This window comes from Thunnus albacares, chromosome 1, assembly GCF_914725855.1.
Source record: "Thunnus albacares chromosome 1, fThuAlb1.1, whole genome shotgun sequence".
Taxonomy (NCBI): Eukaryota; Metazoa; Chordata; class Actinopteri; order Scombriformes; family Scombridae; genus Thunnus; species Thunnus albacares.
The window spans coordinates 31,002,443-31,019,816 of NC_058106.1; the positions used below are offsets into that span (position 1 = coordinate 31,002,443).

At 39.3% G+C, this 17,374-nt stretch overlaps 2 protein-coding genes across 8 annotated transcripts in view; one reads left to right on the forward strand and one right to left on the reverse strand.

Moving 5' to 3' along the window:
* Window positions 1–8,304: 8,304 nt before the first annotated feature.
* senp8 (SUMO peptidase family member, NEDD8 specific) lies at window positions 8,305–11,163 on the reverse strand. The gene is made up of 2 exons (XM_044354848.1): window positions 11,044–11,163; window positions 8,305–9,726 (listed from the first exon to the last, which is right to left on the reverse strand). The coding sequence occupies exon 2, from the start codon at window positions 9,697–9,699 to the stop codon at window positions 9,034–9,036; it is 666 nt and encodes a 221-aa protein (XP_044210783.1). The 5' UTR covers window positions 9,700–9,726; window positions 11,044–11,163; the 3' UTR covers window positions 8,305–9,033.
* A 328-nt stretch (window positions 11,164–11,491) lies between these two features.
* Window positions 11,492–17,374, forward strand: part of myo9aa (myosin IXAa) — a 110,664-nt gene continuing 104,781 nt past the window's right edge. For 4 of the 7 annotated variants that reach the window (XM_044354790.1, XM_044354815.1, XM_044354824.1 and 1 more), the window contains exon 1: window positions 11,493–11,859. The gene's annotated coding sequence lies outside the window, so the exon portion shown is untranslated. Of the gene's footprint in view, window positions 11,860–17,374 lie in introns of all 7 variants that reach the window. The other 3 variants (XM_044354782.1, XM_044354835.1, XM_044354799.1) reach the window with 1 other exon arrangement.

Genomic DNA, 17,374 nt, shown 5'->3' on the forward strand with positions numbered 1-17,374 from the left:
AAGAAAACTAACATGTTTTACCAATTTGAATTTAAAAACAACTTAAATTAATTTTCTGATGTGTCACACATAAAACTGCAGATAGTACTAAATTATATATATAAATATTTTGTTATTACTGTCAAATTTCAGGCAGAGATACACAAACCTTTTCTTAGTGTGTTACATTGACTATGTGACACTGAACCAGATTACAAGACTAGCAACTACAGTGACATCTAGTGAGCGTACAGCACAGAGCAGCAGAATCTCAAATACACTCACACACTGCCTCCACATTTCATAACAATACCTGAAATCACCTACATCCATCAAAATACAAACAACATGGATTATTCAGGTAAGTTTGTTTGGCAAAAGCTGTTCATATTTTGCACCATTTTAAAAATAACTCTAAATCTGACCCAGAATTAAATGTAGATGATTGGAAACTAAAAGTCACCAGTTAATATATAGTAATAAAAATGAAAATAAGCCATATTCTTGTATACTCCATTGTACAATTAATATCCATTACATCACTTGCACCATATTTCACTCTAATGCCAGAAAAAAAACCTGTTTGCCACTTCAAAGGCCCGACCACCTGGATGCTATGACAACCTCCAATGACTGACAGGTGGCACGCTAGTTCCCGCGGTGTAAAAGGGGGTGGGGGCAGAGAGGAAGACATCTGGTTCAGAGGGTCAAGCGATCGTGCCCCAACACTGTCCAAAGAATATGCCAGGAATTCCCTGAACTTACTCAGATACTGATCCCGAAAAAAAGCTCTGCTGCCAGTCGAATCTGAACTGAAGAGAAGGATTTGAATTTTAATGTGTTTCAAAATATTTAAACCTAATATTTGACCTGAAATTACACCTGCACTGATGACAAGTCTCTCTTTCTCTGTCTGACTCTTCTCCAAAGACAAAGACACCTACTGTGAAGACGTATTAGTGATATTGGAAATAGTATTCTTCAGTCAGCATATTTATGGAACAAGAGATTGAGTACACGCGCTGGAAGTATATTATGTCTAAACCAAGCATGAAATGTATCTGAAACATTTGGAAAATGTCACATAACTGACATTTGAATGATTCTTGAATGTTTTATTTGAAGACAAATTGTAAAATTTTTCATTTGCATTTTTTCCAGTACACAACATAAGTTTAATTAAATTTAAAAGCTTGAAATTTATAAGTGAACTAAAAAAAAAGAGCCTTACTGTGAGACTGTGTGTATATACAGTACCAGTCATTCCCTTGAATGAGAAAGTGTGTCCAAACTTTTGACTGGTACTGTTCGTTTTTTATGCAATCCAAGAAAATCCAAGACAGGTGTTGAAGGAGGCGTATGTGACTGTGAGGCTGCAGCTGTAGCCTTGTTTCGACAAAAGATACAGTACGTACACTTCAGTTTAATGCGTCCAAACAGATAGAGGATGCTACTTGAAAAGCTGTAAATGAAGAACTCAAAGTTTTGTTTTTTAACAATCATCCAAAACCTCCATTAGCGGCTGAAGACAGTGAAAGATAGTGATTATTTGTTCACTTTAAAACCTAGAAAACTACATTTAAAAGTGCTGCACAAAAGTGCAACATGCCCCTGATCTAAAGTCTGTTATGATGATTTCAAGTTTGTTTATGAGAAACTAATTTTTAAAACTATTTAGAAAAGAAACGATTGTTGGAATCTGCACTTGTGATGCTAGTGTTGATACGTTAGAGTTGTTATCTTGTGCATGTTTGTTTAATCTTACATCGGCAAACAAAACTCTTCATACCATGTGGTCAAATGCCAAAACTCTGGAACAATTTATCATACATGTTACAGTATGTGACTGTTTTTTTTCTTTTAAAAGTCCACTGAAAGCTCATTTAACATCATGATTTATGTGTGTTATACTGTTTCTGTGTTTTTCTTTTTCTAGTCTAATTTAGGTCATTTTTCCTTGTTCAAATTTGATTTAGCTACAGCTTATAACTTGGGTAACGTCATAACATTTGGATGCCATTTTTTTTTTTTGGATGTCTATGAAGCAGTGTGTCACTTAGTATGTAATAAAAGTGCTATAGAAACAACTTTATTATAATTATTAGCTCATGTGGCACTTTGGGACCTTAAGAAGCACCAAGAGCAGGGGCCAACTACTGTAATTCTGTGTGTGTGTGTGTGTGTGTGTGTGTGTGTGTGTGTGTGTGTGTGTGTGTGTGTGTTAGCAGGGCAGTCACTTTTAGCTTTAGAGAAATGGGGGCAGGTCAAAGCAGATGGCCAGGCAAGCTGCAGCCTTGTCCATACCTCCAGGGAGCCATATTGTCTGTCCTGGAATGCTCTCCTGATGACCTTTGACCTCTCTGATGTGAAGGAGAATGCTGACTGTAACGTTGACATTAATGGTGTGTATTATACACAGTAAAATCATCACACAGGCCGCATTACTGGATGTTTTCCAAGAACACATTACCTCAGTGGTGCATTAAATGTGTCTACGACTGCTAAGAGCAACAATCCAAGTGCATTATACTTAATCCATTTATGAAGTGAGAGGTGCCTTAGTTCACTGCAGTACACTGTGCAAATATTTCCTCCAATCCAGAGGGGGTTTAGAAACAAATATCCTGAGAGAATATTATAACAAAAGCCATACATCGGGGGTCAGCAATTAGGTTCAACTATGTTCCAGTTCTTTCATCATTGTTCAACATCTTAGAGGCACAGTGGAAACACAGGCCTATATGTGTCTTTGAATTCATGTAAGAATAAAGTTGATTTATCAACATTTAAGAGTTTGTTTCGGGGCTGTTCAGGGCTGCATCTAACAGACTATAAATTAGAGCAACTTATATTAATACTTATTTGGCAAAAAAAAAAAGGATTCATATATGAAAATGTTTGCTCTGTGTTGCACTAACTAGACTAGAGATTTAATTGATAGTAGATTTGCTATCTACTGATAGCATCAACTGAATAAAAAAGTTTTGATGTGAACAATAAAATTGAAAAGTTCAGCTTTCTTCACAGTAAAATATTTTTGCTGGAGAGCCAGACATGACCCGTGGGCCGCTATTTGCACACCACTGCCATACATCTTAGAGAAATATTCTACACTACATTTGCTTTCACACCGTTTAGGTGTGGAATTATGACACCACATAAAAAAGACTAATTGACAAAAGACACATTTAAAGAGTAAGACAGATGTAAGCACATTAAACTGTAGCTTTACCTGCCAAGACCTGACAAGTTATTAACAGAACATTATTTCTATTCCAATCTTCTGTCATATTTAATGACTAGAACTGAGCATTATGTAAAAATGTGTAAGATGAGCAGGTGTTTCATATTACAGATCTCTATTACCTATTCCAGGTGTATTTACATATCTGTTCAAAATCAAAATGCTCAAACATAATAACTGTGAAAAAGCAGTTTATATATTTATTTGTTCTCACAGAAACGTGGCCAACAAGAAGGCATGACATCATTCTAGGATACAAAAACAGTTAGCTATGTTAAAGTTGAGTGGTATAACTCTTGTTCAACATATAATTCATCCCCTGCCAGTAGACCTCAAAGGACCAGAATGCAATGCAACCACATGTTAAAGTGTGTTTTGATTAACGGAGGTTGGCCATGACCACAGACACACCCCGGTGTTCACAAACAAGTTGGATAGCGCACTATATTTATACATCCATATGCCCACCATTGACTGAAAAGAACACGTTCACACCCATTCTCTGGAGAGCTGTTGAAAATCATTCCTGGAAGTGTGGGAAATCAGAGCACTGTAAGCCACGATAATAAATTACAGCATTTCAACACAACATAACTCCTTAAATGTGGGGAACATCACGAACGTGTGTTATGTAACACTATAAGGATATTTATTTCGCATCAACGGAATAACTCGGGTTAAACTTTAGTGCAAGTTTTATATACTGTTAACTGTTTCTTAAGTCGAACTGCAGCCCCTGTTGTGGAGGAAAAAGCTACTGCGGAGGTCTGAAACTTCATGGTTGGATAAACTCCTGTCTATGAACATTACCATAGAATTAAATTAACTTTTCATTTTCCTCTTCACTCTCATCTTTTCCTCTGTCCATCTTTCTTTCTCAGTCTGCCTCTTTCTCTTTGTGTTAGCATCTGCACTTCATCAGCTCTTGGGATTCTTTCCTTTCTCCTTCCAGCAATAACTAATTCAACCCAGTGCGTCCATTGCTGAAAGGTCTGCGGTCCCAGTCATAACTCAGTGTATACACTTTCCACTGAATCAACGGTTTTTGGTTACAAGTGTTCACCAAATGACAGAGGTTACAGTATGTTTATAGAAGATACACGTGTGGTAAAAGAAAGATAAATTATTCATCTTTAAAATAAATCTTCACTGTAATGTGTGTAGGCCTACTGTAAATATGAAGCTGCAGTTAGCAGCTGGTTAGCTTATCTTAGCATAAAGAGTGGAAAAAGGGGGGAAACAGCTAGCCTACTGTTTCCCTAAAATCCGCCTACCAGCACCTCTAAAGCTCACAAGTTAACATGTTTTTTTTTTATCTTCCTGACAGAGGCAGACTAGCAGTTTCTTTTGTGCTAAGCTAAGCTAACCAGCTGTTGGCAATAGCCTCACATTTAAGAGACAAATATGAGAGTCATATTGATCATCTCAACTAACTCTTGGCAAGCGAATAAACGTGTTTCCCAAAATGTTGAAATAGTGCTTTGAAATATCTGTGAGGGTATAATAGGTTTATTGCTTTTCATTGTTGACTCAACTATTTCCTTTGTTGATGTTAAGATGTCAAAATGAAACTCATGGGATTATTTATATCAGTTAAAATTCAAATAGATTTTGCTACAATTCCCTAATCGTCCCACAGCGGTTGATAAAAGTCAAATATAAATTGATACCCAATTCATTGTGCACAGAATTTATGATTTGTACAACATACTGAAGCTGCTGCCTCCAGTTTTTTTTTAACCTCACTGTGTTTTAGTCCTAGTCAGATTTAATATTTGTGTTTTACCACTTGTTTTCTGCAGGAACAAGACATTAATGGGAGTTTTCATACAATGACTGACCTACAAACAACTCCAGTTTACCACCTGATCCAAACAAAGTGAGGTGGACAAGCCTGGCAAGCACTTCTGCATTTCAATGGCACAGTTTGTGAACATGGAGCACAAAAATGAGTCTTATCTCGGGGGGGGATCATGCCGCACATGCAATGGAGCATCTCATCCTAGCCATCTCTTCTCATTTCTGATGTGAAGTCATGATATAGACGTGACCTACTTACACCTCTTGAACAACAAGGACATGTTCCCGTGCAGCGCACACCTGGAAACAGTGCCGTCCAGGATGTAACTGTGTCAGTTTGGGCCTCTCAATGGGAAGTTGCTTGTTTTAATCAAACTGATTTGCACGCACACTGTCGTAAATGTAGCTAAAATGGTTCCAAGTTGTTGTAGTTGGTTGCAGATGTGTTGTGACAGGACATGATGTAATGTACAAAAACCAACACTACCAAACAGACGTTACATTAACGGGTCAGAGACAGTTCTGGGCTTACATTATGGAACTATATGGTTTATGTGTAAGTGTATGTGTGCATCAGTGTATATGTGTATCTACTCCAGGCCATAGGGGATCTACTTGTGACGAGTAAATATGAACCACCTGGAGATGCTTCAGGCGATACCTTGGCTGCTACTTCTGAAATCAATTACACACATCTGATGAAGACCAGTGGTGAAGGTAATGGAGCTCTGTGTTTGTCTGTGTTCGGGTATATGTCTTCACATCTGGTCACGAATTACAACCAAATACATACTTAGATAGTTTCAGTTTTATGTATTTTAATGCAGGCACAACACAAACCTGTGGTAAGATACATGCAGAGCTGTTTTTAAGTCTTTTAGTTGGTCAAGTTACACGTCTTCTGGGGCAAACTGTAGGTCAAGATGTAAGTTTTTCAGGTCAGTGAATGTTGACCTTTAAAATGACAAGGCTTTTGAACATTTTCCTTTCAACGCTGTGTTAAAATTGTTTTTTTTTTACAAAGTTCTTTCAATGCAAATGGTTGCTATATTTGACCAAACTTGATGTTTGTTAAACTTTAATGTTTGTGCTTTTAAATCTGAAGTAAGTCAAGTCTTAACTCTTCATTCCTGTAATTTAAGTCTGACTCAACTCCAAGTGTTTATCTCTGCATATATGTAACCCAGCTGGACACGCACTTTCTGACCGGTTCAGTGAGAACCTGCTGAACGAGGAGATCTAAACCATCTATACAAAATAATTTAAATGTCTGATATATCAAAGCTACAACATGCACAGTACAATTAATTGTTCATCACTGTGTTTTCTACCTGTAGCGATACTTGTGTCTCCGTTTGCTAGAGACTCCTGTACACTTCAGCAGGTCAGATACTTAATGACACAGTAACTCAAACCGGCGTCCTGCTGGTGAATAATGACCTCCTTTCTAATTAGGACTGAGATTATCAATAAGCCTTCTGTTGGTTTACAGCAGAACAAAACCACCTCTACTAAGAAGCTCTGTTTTCATGCCACAGAAAACTGTGTGTCAGTTGCCAAAAGAGCAAAGACCAGGAAACAGGATTTTGTAGGATTTAGGTTTATCCATCTCATTTAAGGTTATCCAGTGCATAACAAAGTCCCCCTGTGTAAATATTCCTTCAAATTATGAAACAAAAAGTTTGGTACGCTAGGTTAGAGTACCAAGACTTGAGAAGACAACAGAGAGAAAGTCAAGTTCAGCTTCCTTGTAAGCACTCATGGAGTGAACTCGGTGAATAGGCCATTAAGAAGCAAATCTGTCTAAATTAATGTGCCTTTCCACGGGTGCTTTGTCTCACTAATGCAGTGTGCCGCCAGGGTGGTGAATGCCCCAGTTTTGTGGCATTTTGTGAGGATAATAGTAAACCCTGAAGGCTGGTCTGACTGGTTACTCTGGGTGAAATATACCTGTGGGATGTAAATGAGCACAGGATGCCAGAGGAAGGAGAGCACAGGGTGGAAATAGTCCAAGCGGTGTAAATTTAAGACCAGTTCAGGGCAGTCAGCCAGATCAGGAGGTTGTGCCCTTTTTCTGTTGCTGGAACCATTAATGAGAACTCTTAATTACACCGCATATGGTCAATTAACTTACACAACTAAACTTGTGTAGTCAGGTTTTTAAACGCCCCTTTTTTAAAACTACCTTTTCAGATTTTAAATCCCCCTCAATTATATCTAACTTTTCAACAACAGGTTGCTTCCAGAGAGCCATTAACGGTAAACTATTAAACCACTATAGTAAGGAAAACTGCTTTCCAGGTAGGCAGTTACATAATACAAGACGGGGAAAATGCTCGCTTATTCATTCACACTCCCTCTTCCTGAAGGTATCTGAGGTTTCTGTGAAACATATTCATTCATCCCACCCCTGGTCTGCATGTGGTAAGCATTACTTTGATGCATGTCTATCCCTGTTGAAACCTTAAATCCTGTTCCAACTGATACAGCTAAGCTCGTCCATAAATATGTCAAGGGCCTCAGTCTGACTCTGAATAGTTAAGTTATAAATAAAGAATAGTTTGGCCTTCCTGTGGGCTTTTCTTAGTTTATAAATACAATAAAGGGACAATCGTACTTTTAATAGAAGCACTAAAAATGCTCGTTAAGTGAGAATCTTTGTTTCTGTGATTTAAATATCTTAAATGCTACAGATTTATTAAGATTAAAATACAAATGAGGTTTACACTTCCTTCTCATCAATGTCTCTACTTTATATAATGTTACTTTTTTATACTACAAAAATAAGATGTAATTCTTTGCATAGATGAGCTACTGTAAAGTAGGCCTGGCATGTTGGGTGCTGACAGAATTGTTCATGGCACTGAGAATTTAAAAGTTTTCTTGAATGTTTTGTCATATTCTTAATCTTTTTTGCTTATTCTTTTATGTATTTTGCCTGATATGTCATAATTTTATCAGCATAATTGCCTTCGTCTGTTGCATATTGGCTCATAACTGTACCTAAAGCTGGAGGTTATCTTTGCATGTGCTAAAAATAACACAGTGAGAAATAATTATATTCATTCATGCAATAGTAAATGTACATATACATGACGTTTGGAGACACTTTCTCATTCAAGGGAATGGGAAAGTATGTCCAAAATTTTACTGGTGCTGTCAACTCTTTGTATTCAAAATAGAAAAAATTATTGTAAAAGTGTCGACATATTTATTACATGAAAAGACTTGAACTTGATTTTAAAAAAGCAGTTTAGACTTTAAAGAAATGACAAATCAAATTGACCATTTTGTCACCAAAAATGTGACAACAGTAAAATTTATTAGATCAATGAACAAGTTTGATATTTGCTTTTTGTGAGAGAACATAACGTACATTCCACCGCTCAACATCGCCTTTTGTCCCACAAACACTCACGGCACACAGAGCACGTCCCACCCTCATACAGCAATTTGTGTCAGTTTCAAAAAATATGAGTTTGCTTGTTGCAGGCAGTAAGCTCGTTCAAACTGAGAATCAATGTGTGATCGGAACCAATGACGGAAAGCAGGAGCTGAATTTAAGATGCACATTCTTATTGTCAATACTAGTTCATTTAAAATGACCCTGAGCAATAATCTGTGTAAACATTTCTACATTCGCTCCAAACGGAAAAAAAAAATGAAGTAAAGAAAAACCTGCGTCACCTCTTCCAGATTACATATTCTCCACCCTCACTAAATATGTACAATGGAGTAAATTCCTTTTATAGGCATGCTGGTGTTCTTGTTTACATGTTGTATGTTGCTGTGCATATACAAGGGATAAACATGACGGCAGTTGTTCAATGAATCGTAAAAGATTCATTACATTACTTTACTTTTTAAGCTATTATGGAGTATGATAGAGACTGTAATAGAAATATATTTCATAAATATTTATATACTGTATTTAAGGAGTGCATTCATAGGCTCCAGCAGTAGATATGTGGGGGGGGGGGCTGACAGCTCTGCATATAGTGAGGAACGTGCTAAGGAAAAGACAGAGCGCAGCAGAGATCATTCTGAGCTAGACTCTGGATCAGTCTGCACCATTCAGCCCTCTTCTGGGTGATGTAGGCTGGGGTGATGATTTGCACAGGGAGGCGCGGTGAACCCTCCACCCTGGCCTTCTCACACAAGGCCTCTGCGATACAGATAACATACATGCCACAGTCATAGCTGTTCTGTTGCGACGGGCAGGGCTCCTCCACAAACAGCGCTTTTCTCCCCGCGCCCAAGAAGGGCTCTAGCTTGCTAGCGATGCGCCGTGCGTGCAGTGAGTTGCTGCCGTTCTGAGAGTCATAGTGAGCAAAGTGGTTGGAGTTGTGATGGTAGATCAAAAGGCTCCAGTGGGATCCCCCGGCGGTCTGGTTGGAGTTGTCGTTGACGGCCAGGAAGACCCAGCGACGGGAGGCCAGGTCCAGCGGCTCTAGAAATAGGGCTAATTCGTCTTGGCAAGAAGCACACTTGATGAACTGGGTGACCTCCGGGCTGATGAAGATGATGGTCTCCCCAAGGATTCGGAAGCGCTCATTGACAAAGTACTCAAAGGCAAAACCAATGACTTGGTCATTGAGCCAGTAAGGCCCTTCCAGTAAGGACACATCAGAGCGCCGCAACAGGCTGTCCTGGTAGCTCAGCACTACAGGGTCCATCCTCCAGCACGGTCACAAAATGTCAGTCTGAAAAATACAGAAGATTTTAGCGCTGAGACAGTTAGTCCATCAATAGACAATCGATTGACAGAAATAATCAACAACTATGATTTGGGACTATTCATGTCTTTCTTGAACTGTATTGTGATCTTTATTCTCCTGTGGAGCTGCAATGAGTAGTTGATTCATCGATCGACAGACTATTTTGATTGTCGAATAATTGTTTTTGTCATTTTTCTAAGCAAATATGCCATAAATGTGATGCGTTTAACTACTCAGATGTGATGACTTTATGTACAAAGAATTCAATGTGATGCATATGTCAACAGAAAAAGAAATAAACATCAACACTGAACAATAAACAGAACAGTGTAAGAAAGGGACAGTAATATGCATGTCTGTGTAGTGGGGGTGTACTATGTGCTTGCATATGGACATGACAAAAACTATGTGCTTGCAAAAAAGCTGAATATGAATAGAAGTATAAAGGCTATGTGCATGCATATTGACATGATCAAAACTATGTGTGCAAAAAAGCGAATATGAACACAAGTATGAATACCAATATAGATATAAATATAAATTTGAGTTTAAATAAATTATGTAGGCCTATGTGTGTCAACTGGATATATATATATGTACAGTTAACGATTAAAAAAATAAAATCTATATACATCTACACAGTGTAGGACAAAGAGAGTGTTCACATTATGAGTTGAATTATTCAGTAGGTAAAGTAGTTCAAACTAGCTCCACCACCAGCAGCTAAATGCTGCTTACATACTAATAATATATCAGTCAGAGGGACGAAATGAGCACTTTTACTTTAATACTTTAAGTAGATTTTGCTGCTAATACTTAGGTGCTTTTACTTAAGTAGGGCTGTTCATGCATGACCTTTTCTGGTAATGGAGTATTTTTACATTGCTGTAGTGGTACTTCTAACTTAAAGGAGTAAAGGATCTGAATACTTTTTCCACCAACTGTTAAATTTACACAACTTTAGTTCGATCTGACTTTGTGTCTGGCTCTTGTAAGTTATGTTGCTATGTGCTAATTTTTTCGTGTTAACAGCCAGTTATTTTTCAAATCATCACAATGACGTTTTGTCGGTCTTAACGGACAAACTGCGGGGACCCGGTGTCCGGTAACGCCGCTGCGGAGTATCACATTACTGCATTGCGTTTACTTCACCGTTTTTTAAGCGTTAGCAAGAGTTAGCCTAACCGCCACTCTCATCATCACACGAAGCTGAACAACTCAACCGGACAGCCGTTTCATCCTGCAGAGCATTAACCGTGCTCCGCCAAGTGGAAACACATGCCGTTAATTCAACGTCCATACCTGAAAAACGACACATTCAAATAGAAAGAATCACGAAAACTGCAGTCTTGTCCCTCATTGCAGTGGCTAACGTAAACCGCTTCAAGAACACCGTACACATTGTGCGACAGTTGGGAGGAGCCGAGCCCTTCTGTGATTGGCTGCTTGCATCCGGGTGACTTCTAAGAACATTAACTGAAAGCTTGGCAGTTTGTTTCATTACGTACAAGCACTGAACGATCACCAGTATACGTTTATGGTGTAGAAAGAGAAACAACAATTACATATGTAGAAAACAACATTGCTCCCATGAGAATAAGCTCTTAAAAATAATAAAATAAACGCCCAGGCTTGGTTTACATATCACCTGAAAGCGTGCGGTGTACTGTGTGTACACGGCTGTCGTGCTATTTCGTGCTCACTTCCTGTTGTGTCGCTGAGTATTTTGTCTCCCCGCCCCAGGAGGAGCGTGAACGCGCCTGTGTGAGTGGCCGCACTGATTAGCAAGCCAGAGAGGAGTTTACAGCGACCGTCACCGAGCTGCGAAGGACTGCGTTTTTAATTACATCTGAACAGCTAACACGCTCGGATAAAAAAAAATGCGCAACTCTTCAGCACGGACTTGAATTTCGAGGAGTTGTTCGGAGGTGAGCGGCGGGAGAGAGAGAGAGAGAAGAAGAAGAAGAAAACATTTATTCAGTGGGAATGCAGGGAATTAAATAGAGACTTAAGCATTTTGTGTGGCTACAAGTGCTGCAGCACATCCTGAGAAGAAGAGAAAGCTCCGGCTATAACTTGAGCTCCACTTATTATTTACTTCAGCCTTCACGTCTGGAGGTAAGAGTGTGTGCTGTTTAGTAGTTATATACACTCCAGTGTGGTGGGCTGCTCCTCACAGTGGGAACAGAGGTTTGGGGCTCAAAGCAGCAGCCAATGAGTCTCCAAATCACTTCTAGACTTTGGAAGAAAAACCTTTTAATCTCCACACATTTGAGAGATGGTTTGCAGTTGCCATGCCTTTAAGGTGTGTATGTGCTCAGTGCTTTTGTTGAATGACTAAAGTGTGTGTGTGTGTGTGTGTGTGTGTGTGAGAGAGAGAGAGAGAGAGAGAGAGAGTGAGTGTGTGTGTGTGTGTGTGTGTGTGTGTGGTGTGAAAGCTTGTAAAAGTTCAGGCTGCTGCTCAGTGACATGTCATTTCACATTGCTACTTCAAAGTGCCTGCTTTTACATTCAAAGCCACTCAAATCATCCTTATGAAATGTGATACTGAAGAATGTGTGCTGCGCTTTTTTTTTTTTTTAAGTCAAAATGAAAATAAATCCCTGTTGGATTTGTCCCCAGGTACGCACACAAATCTGGCAATGTTGTGCTCGTGTCCATTAGGGAATAGGAAGAAGGGGTGTGCTGGTTTGAGTGTGTGGCTGCAGTGGGGTGGGGTAAAATGTTTCCATGTATTATTTAGTGGAGGTCAGACAGTACAGCTTATAATGCAGTGGAGGCAATACAGACTGCAAAGCAGCTGTAATTGTACAGGGAGACCTAATGGAGTGAAGAAGCTGCTGAATCATGGGTGTCACTGGACAGAGTCGACACTTCCCCACTGCAAACTTACAACACCAGAGATTATTCTGTTAAATGGCTCCCTTATGTACCTTTTAAGATATTTTGTATTTGGTCCACATTGTGTTTATGGTGATTTTATAGTTACAGTACCTTGTTGTACTTGCTGATTATCTTTCCCCACTGGTTTTATGCCTTTTAATGCAGAGTTGACAGTAGATAAATGGCAAGAAAATGAACAGAGAAGGAGATGGGGGAACCACTTGCAACAAAGATCCCCAGTTTGACTCAAACAAAGGACGTCATGGTCACTGCTCTAATGCTCGGGCCACCAGGGCACTCCTGATTATCATTTTTAATCTCCCATTTAACATTTCATTTGTGTGACAATTATATAATACCCCTATTAGATTAACAAGTGGATTTCTGCGAGTAGCTGTGAGGTTCCCCGAGAGCTTGTCCCACCCTCAGATCTGCACAGGTGATGAGAGTAAAGTGGGCCTGTCCCGTAGGAATGTGAGGTCTGAGAAGACACAGCTGCTGTAGCATGAGAGGCGGCCCAGGCTGAGACTCCAGCAACTGGCCCCTGTCGACATCTGACACCCCACAGGCCCTCTGTCTGCTATTTCTAAAAGACTGGCCTCAGTTTCTATCACATCAGGCAGCGTCTTTATTGAGTGTTATCACTGACACCACCTGAAAGATCGAAGCTGTGCTTTGAAGGGCTTAAAGCTCAGTTTCGAGTCTTTGGAAGAGCGCGTTTGTGTGGCTGTTGGAGGTTCTTTGTGCTTATATGGATTTTGCAGGATTAGAATAACAAACTTCCTTTTTTTAAGTGTACTTTGAATACCCGAGAGAACTTTTCAAAACCTCTCTAAGACTTGTCGCAATTTGAAGGCAAACATATTGCTCAATCACAAAAATGTAAAGTTTAATCAGTTTCACATCCACATAATCTGGGGTTCAGTCAGCGCTCCTATTGGGGGATGTGACGACCCTCAATGGACAGACTCCTTGTCCTCTACCTGCCTCTCCTTCGTCCAGCCTTGAGTCAGGTTGTGACAGGGAACAATTAGCGACTTCAGGTTATGTCACCTTGTTCATTGTGTCCTGTCACCCTGGTTCAACCCGGGGTGTGGCCTTACTTTTGGCCGGTCTTGTTTCTCATTTCCTATTCCAGTTCATACAAATTCACATTGAAACTCTCAATCACTCAGAGCTGCACCGATAAATATGATTTGGAAAAAATAACATTTCTGTGTTTAAAAATCAATGTCGACCTCTCAGCTTCAAGCTTTCAAGTCATTTTAGTGATATCTCTCCTTATATCAAGGAAAACTGTACATAAAAGAAAATGGGAGCTACTTTATTATGTTTCTCGAGTATGTGACCCCCTGAATTATTTTATTAGATGGCGATACTTTAGTTTACTTCACACAGTCCTGGACCTCTGAAGACACGTGCTCCCAGTCTGAGTGGGTCATATATACATGCTGCAGCCTATTTTAAATGCAGACCAACTGAGGCATCATGACTGCAGAAAGAGCAGCGTCACTCTGCAGCTCTAAAATCTCCTGTCATCAAATATATATCAGCAAGAATTCAGTCTGCTTTATTTATAGCCTAGCTTTGAAACATGTTTGTAGTTGGTGAATTTTACAGGTCTCAAAATTTGAATGAGGGAAATAAGAGAGTTATTGCTACTGGTTTGTCTACAGCAGTATATCTGCTTTGTATATGATCATAATACCCGAATATCATATCAACTTTAACTTACATTTTGATTTTTCATTGTGGTGTGATTTTCATAGCATAATATCGATATCAGGTGCCATTTCTACAGTTTTATTTACAAAACATATGATATTAAACACATGACTTAATAACAGAATAGGGGGAAATAGAGGGAATTATTTATTTTACCATGCATATAAAAAGCTGTTTTACATTTATGCATCATTCTCTCATCACGCTGACTCTAATGTCAACACTGATGATTGTGATGATTAAATCGGCCCACATACTGTATTTCACTGGTATTTCATAGCTACAGCTTCTGTAGAACTGCAGCTTTAACTGTTAGTTAAAACACAAATTCATAAAAGCGCAGCGGCTCCTCCAACGTGCATGTTTTTTTCTCTTAATAATCAGGATAACAACCCTCTGTGCTGTGACCGCTGCTCTGCACATCCACAAATCTCCTATGAGCATTGCGACCACAGTCTCTAACGTAATCTCAAAATGGGAACGACCCCGTCAGCAGCCCCTAAGGTGTTACCTGCTGAACCGAATCGCAGAATCACAAGTCACGTGCCGCACGCTCACATGATGGCGATGTCCTGAAAAAGTGTTGTGGCCGCATGATGGGATTGTATGGCGTAAGTGATTGGCATGCACATGAAGTCATTAAAGAGGAACCTGCTTGTGTTGCACTGAACAAAGCTCCCCTTTCTTTAGTAGGCCATTATATGAGGGAGGCTTTGGCCTCAAAGGCTCAGCTTCCCCGCGTTTTGCATTTCCCCTCATTAACTCACTGGTGCTAACAGTAGCTGGAGTGAGACGGAGAGAAGAAAGTGCATTGTGTTGCCCTTTGCAATTTTGTTTATGTGAAATGAGCTTAACTTGTTCTTTTTAATTAATCCCTAAAATGGAAAATGGAGTCAACAAACAATACTTATCTGGTTGGAAGCTCAGTTTATATCCACTTATATTAAATTCTGTCCTCCAAGGATTTGTTTTGGACAGGGGAAGTGAATGTTTAATATTTCGTGTTTGTGTTGAGAAACCCACGTGACAATTTAGTCCAAGTTTGAGTAATCACAGAAAGTTGAATATCTTGCAAAGAAGGTAGTTTGCTTAGTATTGAAAACCTTCAGTTTCCTTTATCTACTGTATAGTTTTTACTAATATGCTCTGAATAATTGCATGAGTCAAAGATGACTGTGTTACATAAATGATGACGTTCGATGTGGATATGGAAGCTTACTTCATAATACATTTTTTGGTATAAGGAAGTTGATGGTTAGCGGATAGACGTGCAAACCAGTAATCAGAGGAATGACTCAGATTTTTAAAAGTAGTAAAATGAGACTTAAGTCGCGGTACAGTGTTATTATCAGTAAAGAGCATGCATGATGACACCAACGGGTGCACTGAACAGGTGCTGCTAACTACCAGTGGCCACGTTACTGCAGATGAGCACTGGAAACTGAAATTGTGATTTGGTGAATTTTTGTGTGTGTTGTGACACAGCTGTGACAATAGCTACTGGTCCCCTGCAGCCTTATGGTACAGACAGGACAGGGCCCATGGTTAATCCCCAGGCATGTGCTCTTGTGTAATGGTACACAATACGGTCCATCTGCAGAGCAATGCTGCCATGCAGCTATGAAAGTACTTTACTCTGAGTCAAAACTATGTTTTTTTTTTTTTAATCAATCCTCCATATGGCAGTAATGGCCTTCATATATTCCATAACATCAGGAAAAGTAAAATGTTAATTTGGATAGTCAACCAGCTGGTGATGTGTTTTGTGTTTTTAACTCCCACTCAGTGCCAAATTAACAATCACTAAAACCTTACTGAATGGATGTGATGCTTTGCCTTTGTTTGGGATTAAAGATAGTCAGTAAGACAGGAAAAGAGAAAGTTTAGTTTGTTCTCAGCAGCAGAGTACCGCTCACGCTTATCTGTGTGAGGAATTCTGTCAGTTTACAGTAGTCTGTGCTCTGTCAGAATGAGACAAGAGGGGAGGAAAAGCGGAGATAGTTGTGGGTAACTGACAGCAAACAGGCAATGATAAGGTTGATTTTGAAACGCAGCCTGAGACATAGGCTACTCACTAATAGTTGGAATGCTACTCCTGTCTAATCTACTCTTTAGTTATCAGTGTAGTAAATGACCAGATGATATAGGCTACTTAAAGATTACTCCTAAGTCTAACCATTAACTCTGAAATGATGATAGAAGGAAGTATGATGGAGTAAATATATTCAGCAGGAAAACTGCCACTGTAACTTTGTGTAGTACCGCAAAATCTGTCAAACATTTACAGTATTTACTGGACAGTGCAACTGTTGTGAACTAATGTTGGGAAATGGCTTTTATGGTAGGCTATATCTAATCTGAATTTGCTAATGAGGTTCATGCACTTGTGGCCTTTTCCAAGGAGGTTTTGTTTCAGTCCCATTTGTCTCTTATTTAGCAGAATAGCTTAAAAACTTGTAAATAGATTTCAATGAAATTTGGTGGAAGATTAAGACTGGGGCCAAGAAACAGGTGTAGATCCTTGTATTTGGTAAAGAATTTTTTAACATTGTAAGACAGGGCCATTTTCATCATTCTCGCCATCAAACTGCTGCTGAAAAAAATCTTGGAATGAACTTTCCATGCTTTTTAACATGTGACTTGTATTCTGACGCAGATCTACTTTCAGATACGGATTAAACTTTTCTTAACATTTCTGTTATTAAGATAAGAAATAAAGAGGATTGTACAGGTGCGACAGAGGTATGATATCTCTTTGTTTTCTTGTATCAAATGATGATAGTTAAAACAACAAAATGCCAGTTCTTGAACTCAAGCTAGCGCTAGCATGAGACTCGCACGCAAACTACTCTGTTCCTGCATCCATGTATTGACTTCTCTCTGGCGACTGGAAGCACTGGGAGTTCTTTGATTGCAGGTGTCAGGAGCTTGCTAGCCCGTGATTAAGCTGTAGTGACGTCTTCCACCAGCTAATGCTTGGAACTTCAGTACAAAAGGAGTAGTAGGCCAGAATATGTTCACGTAT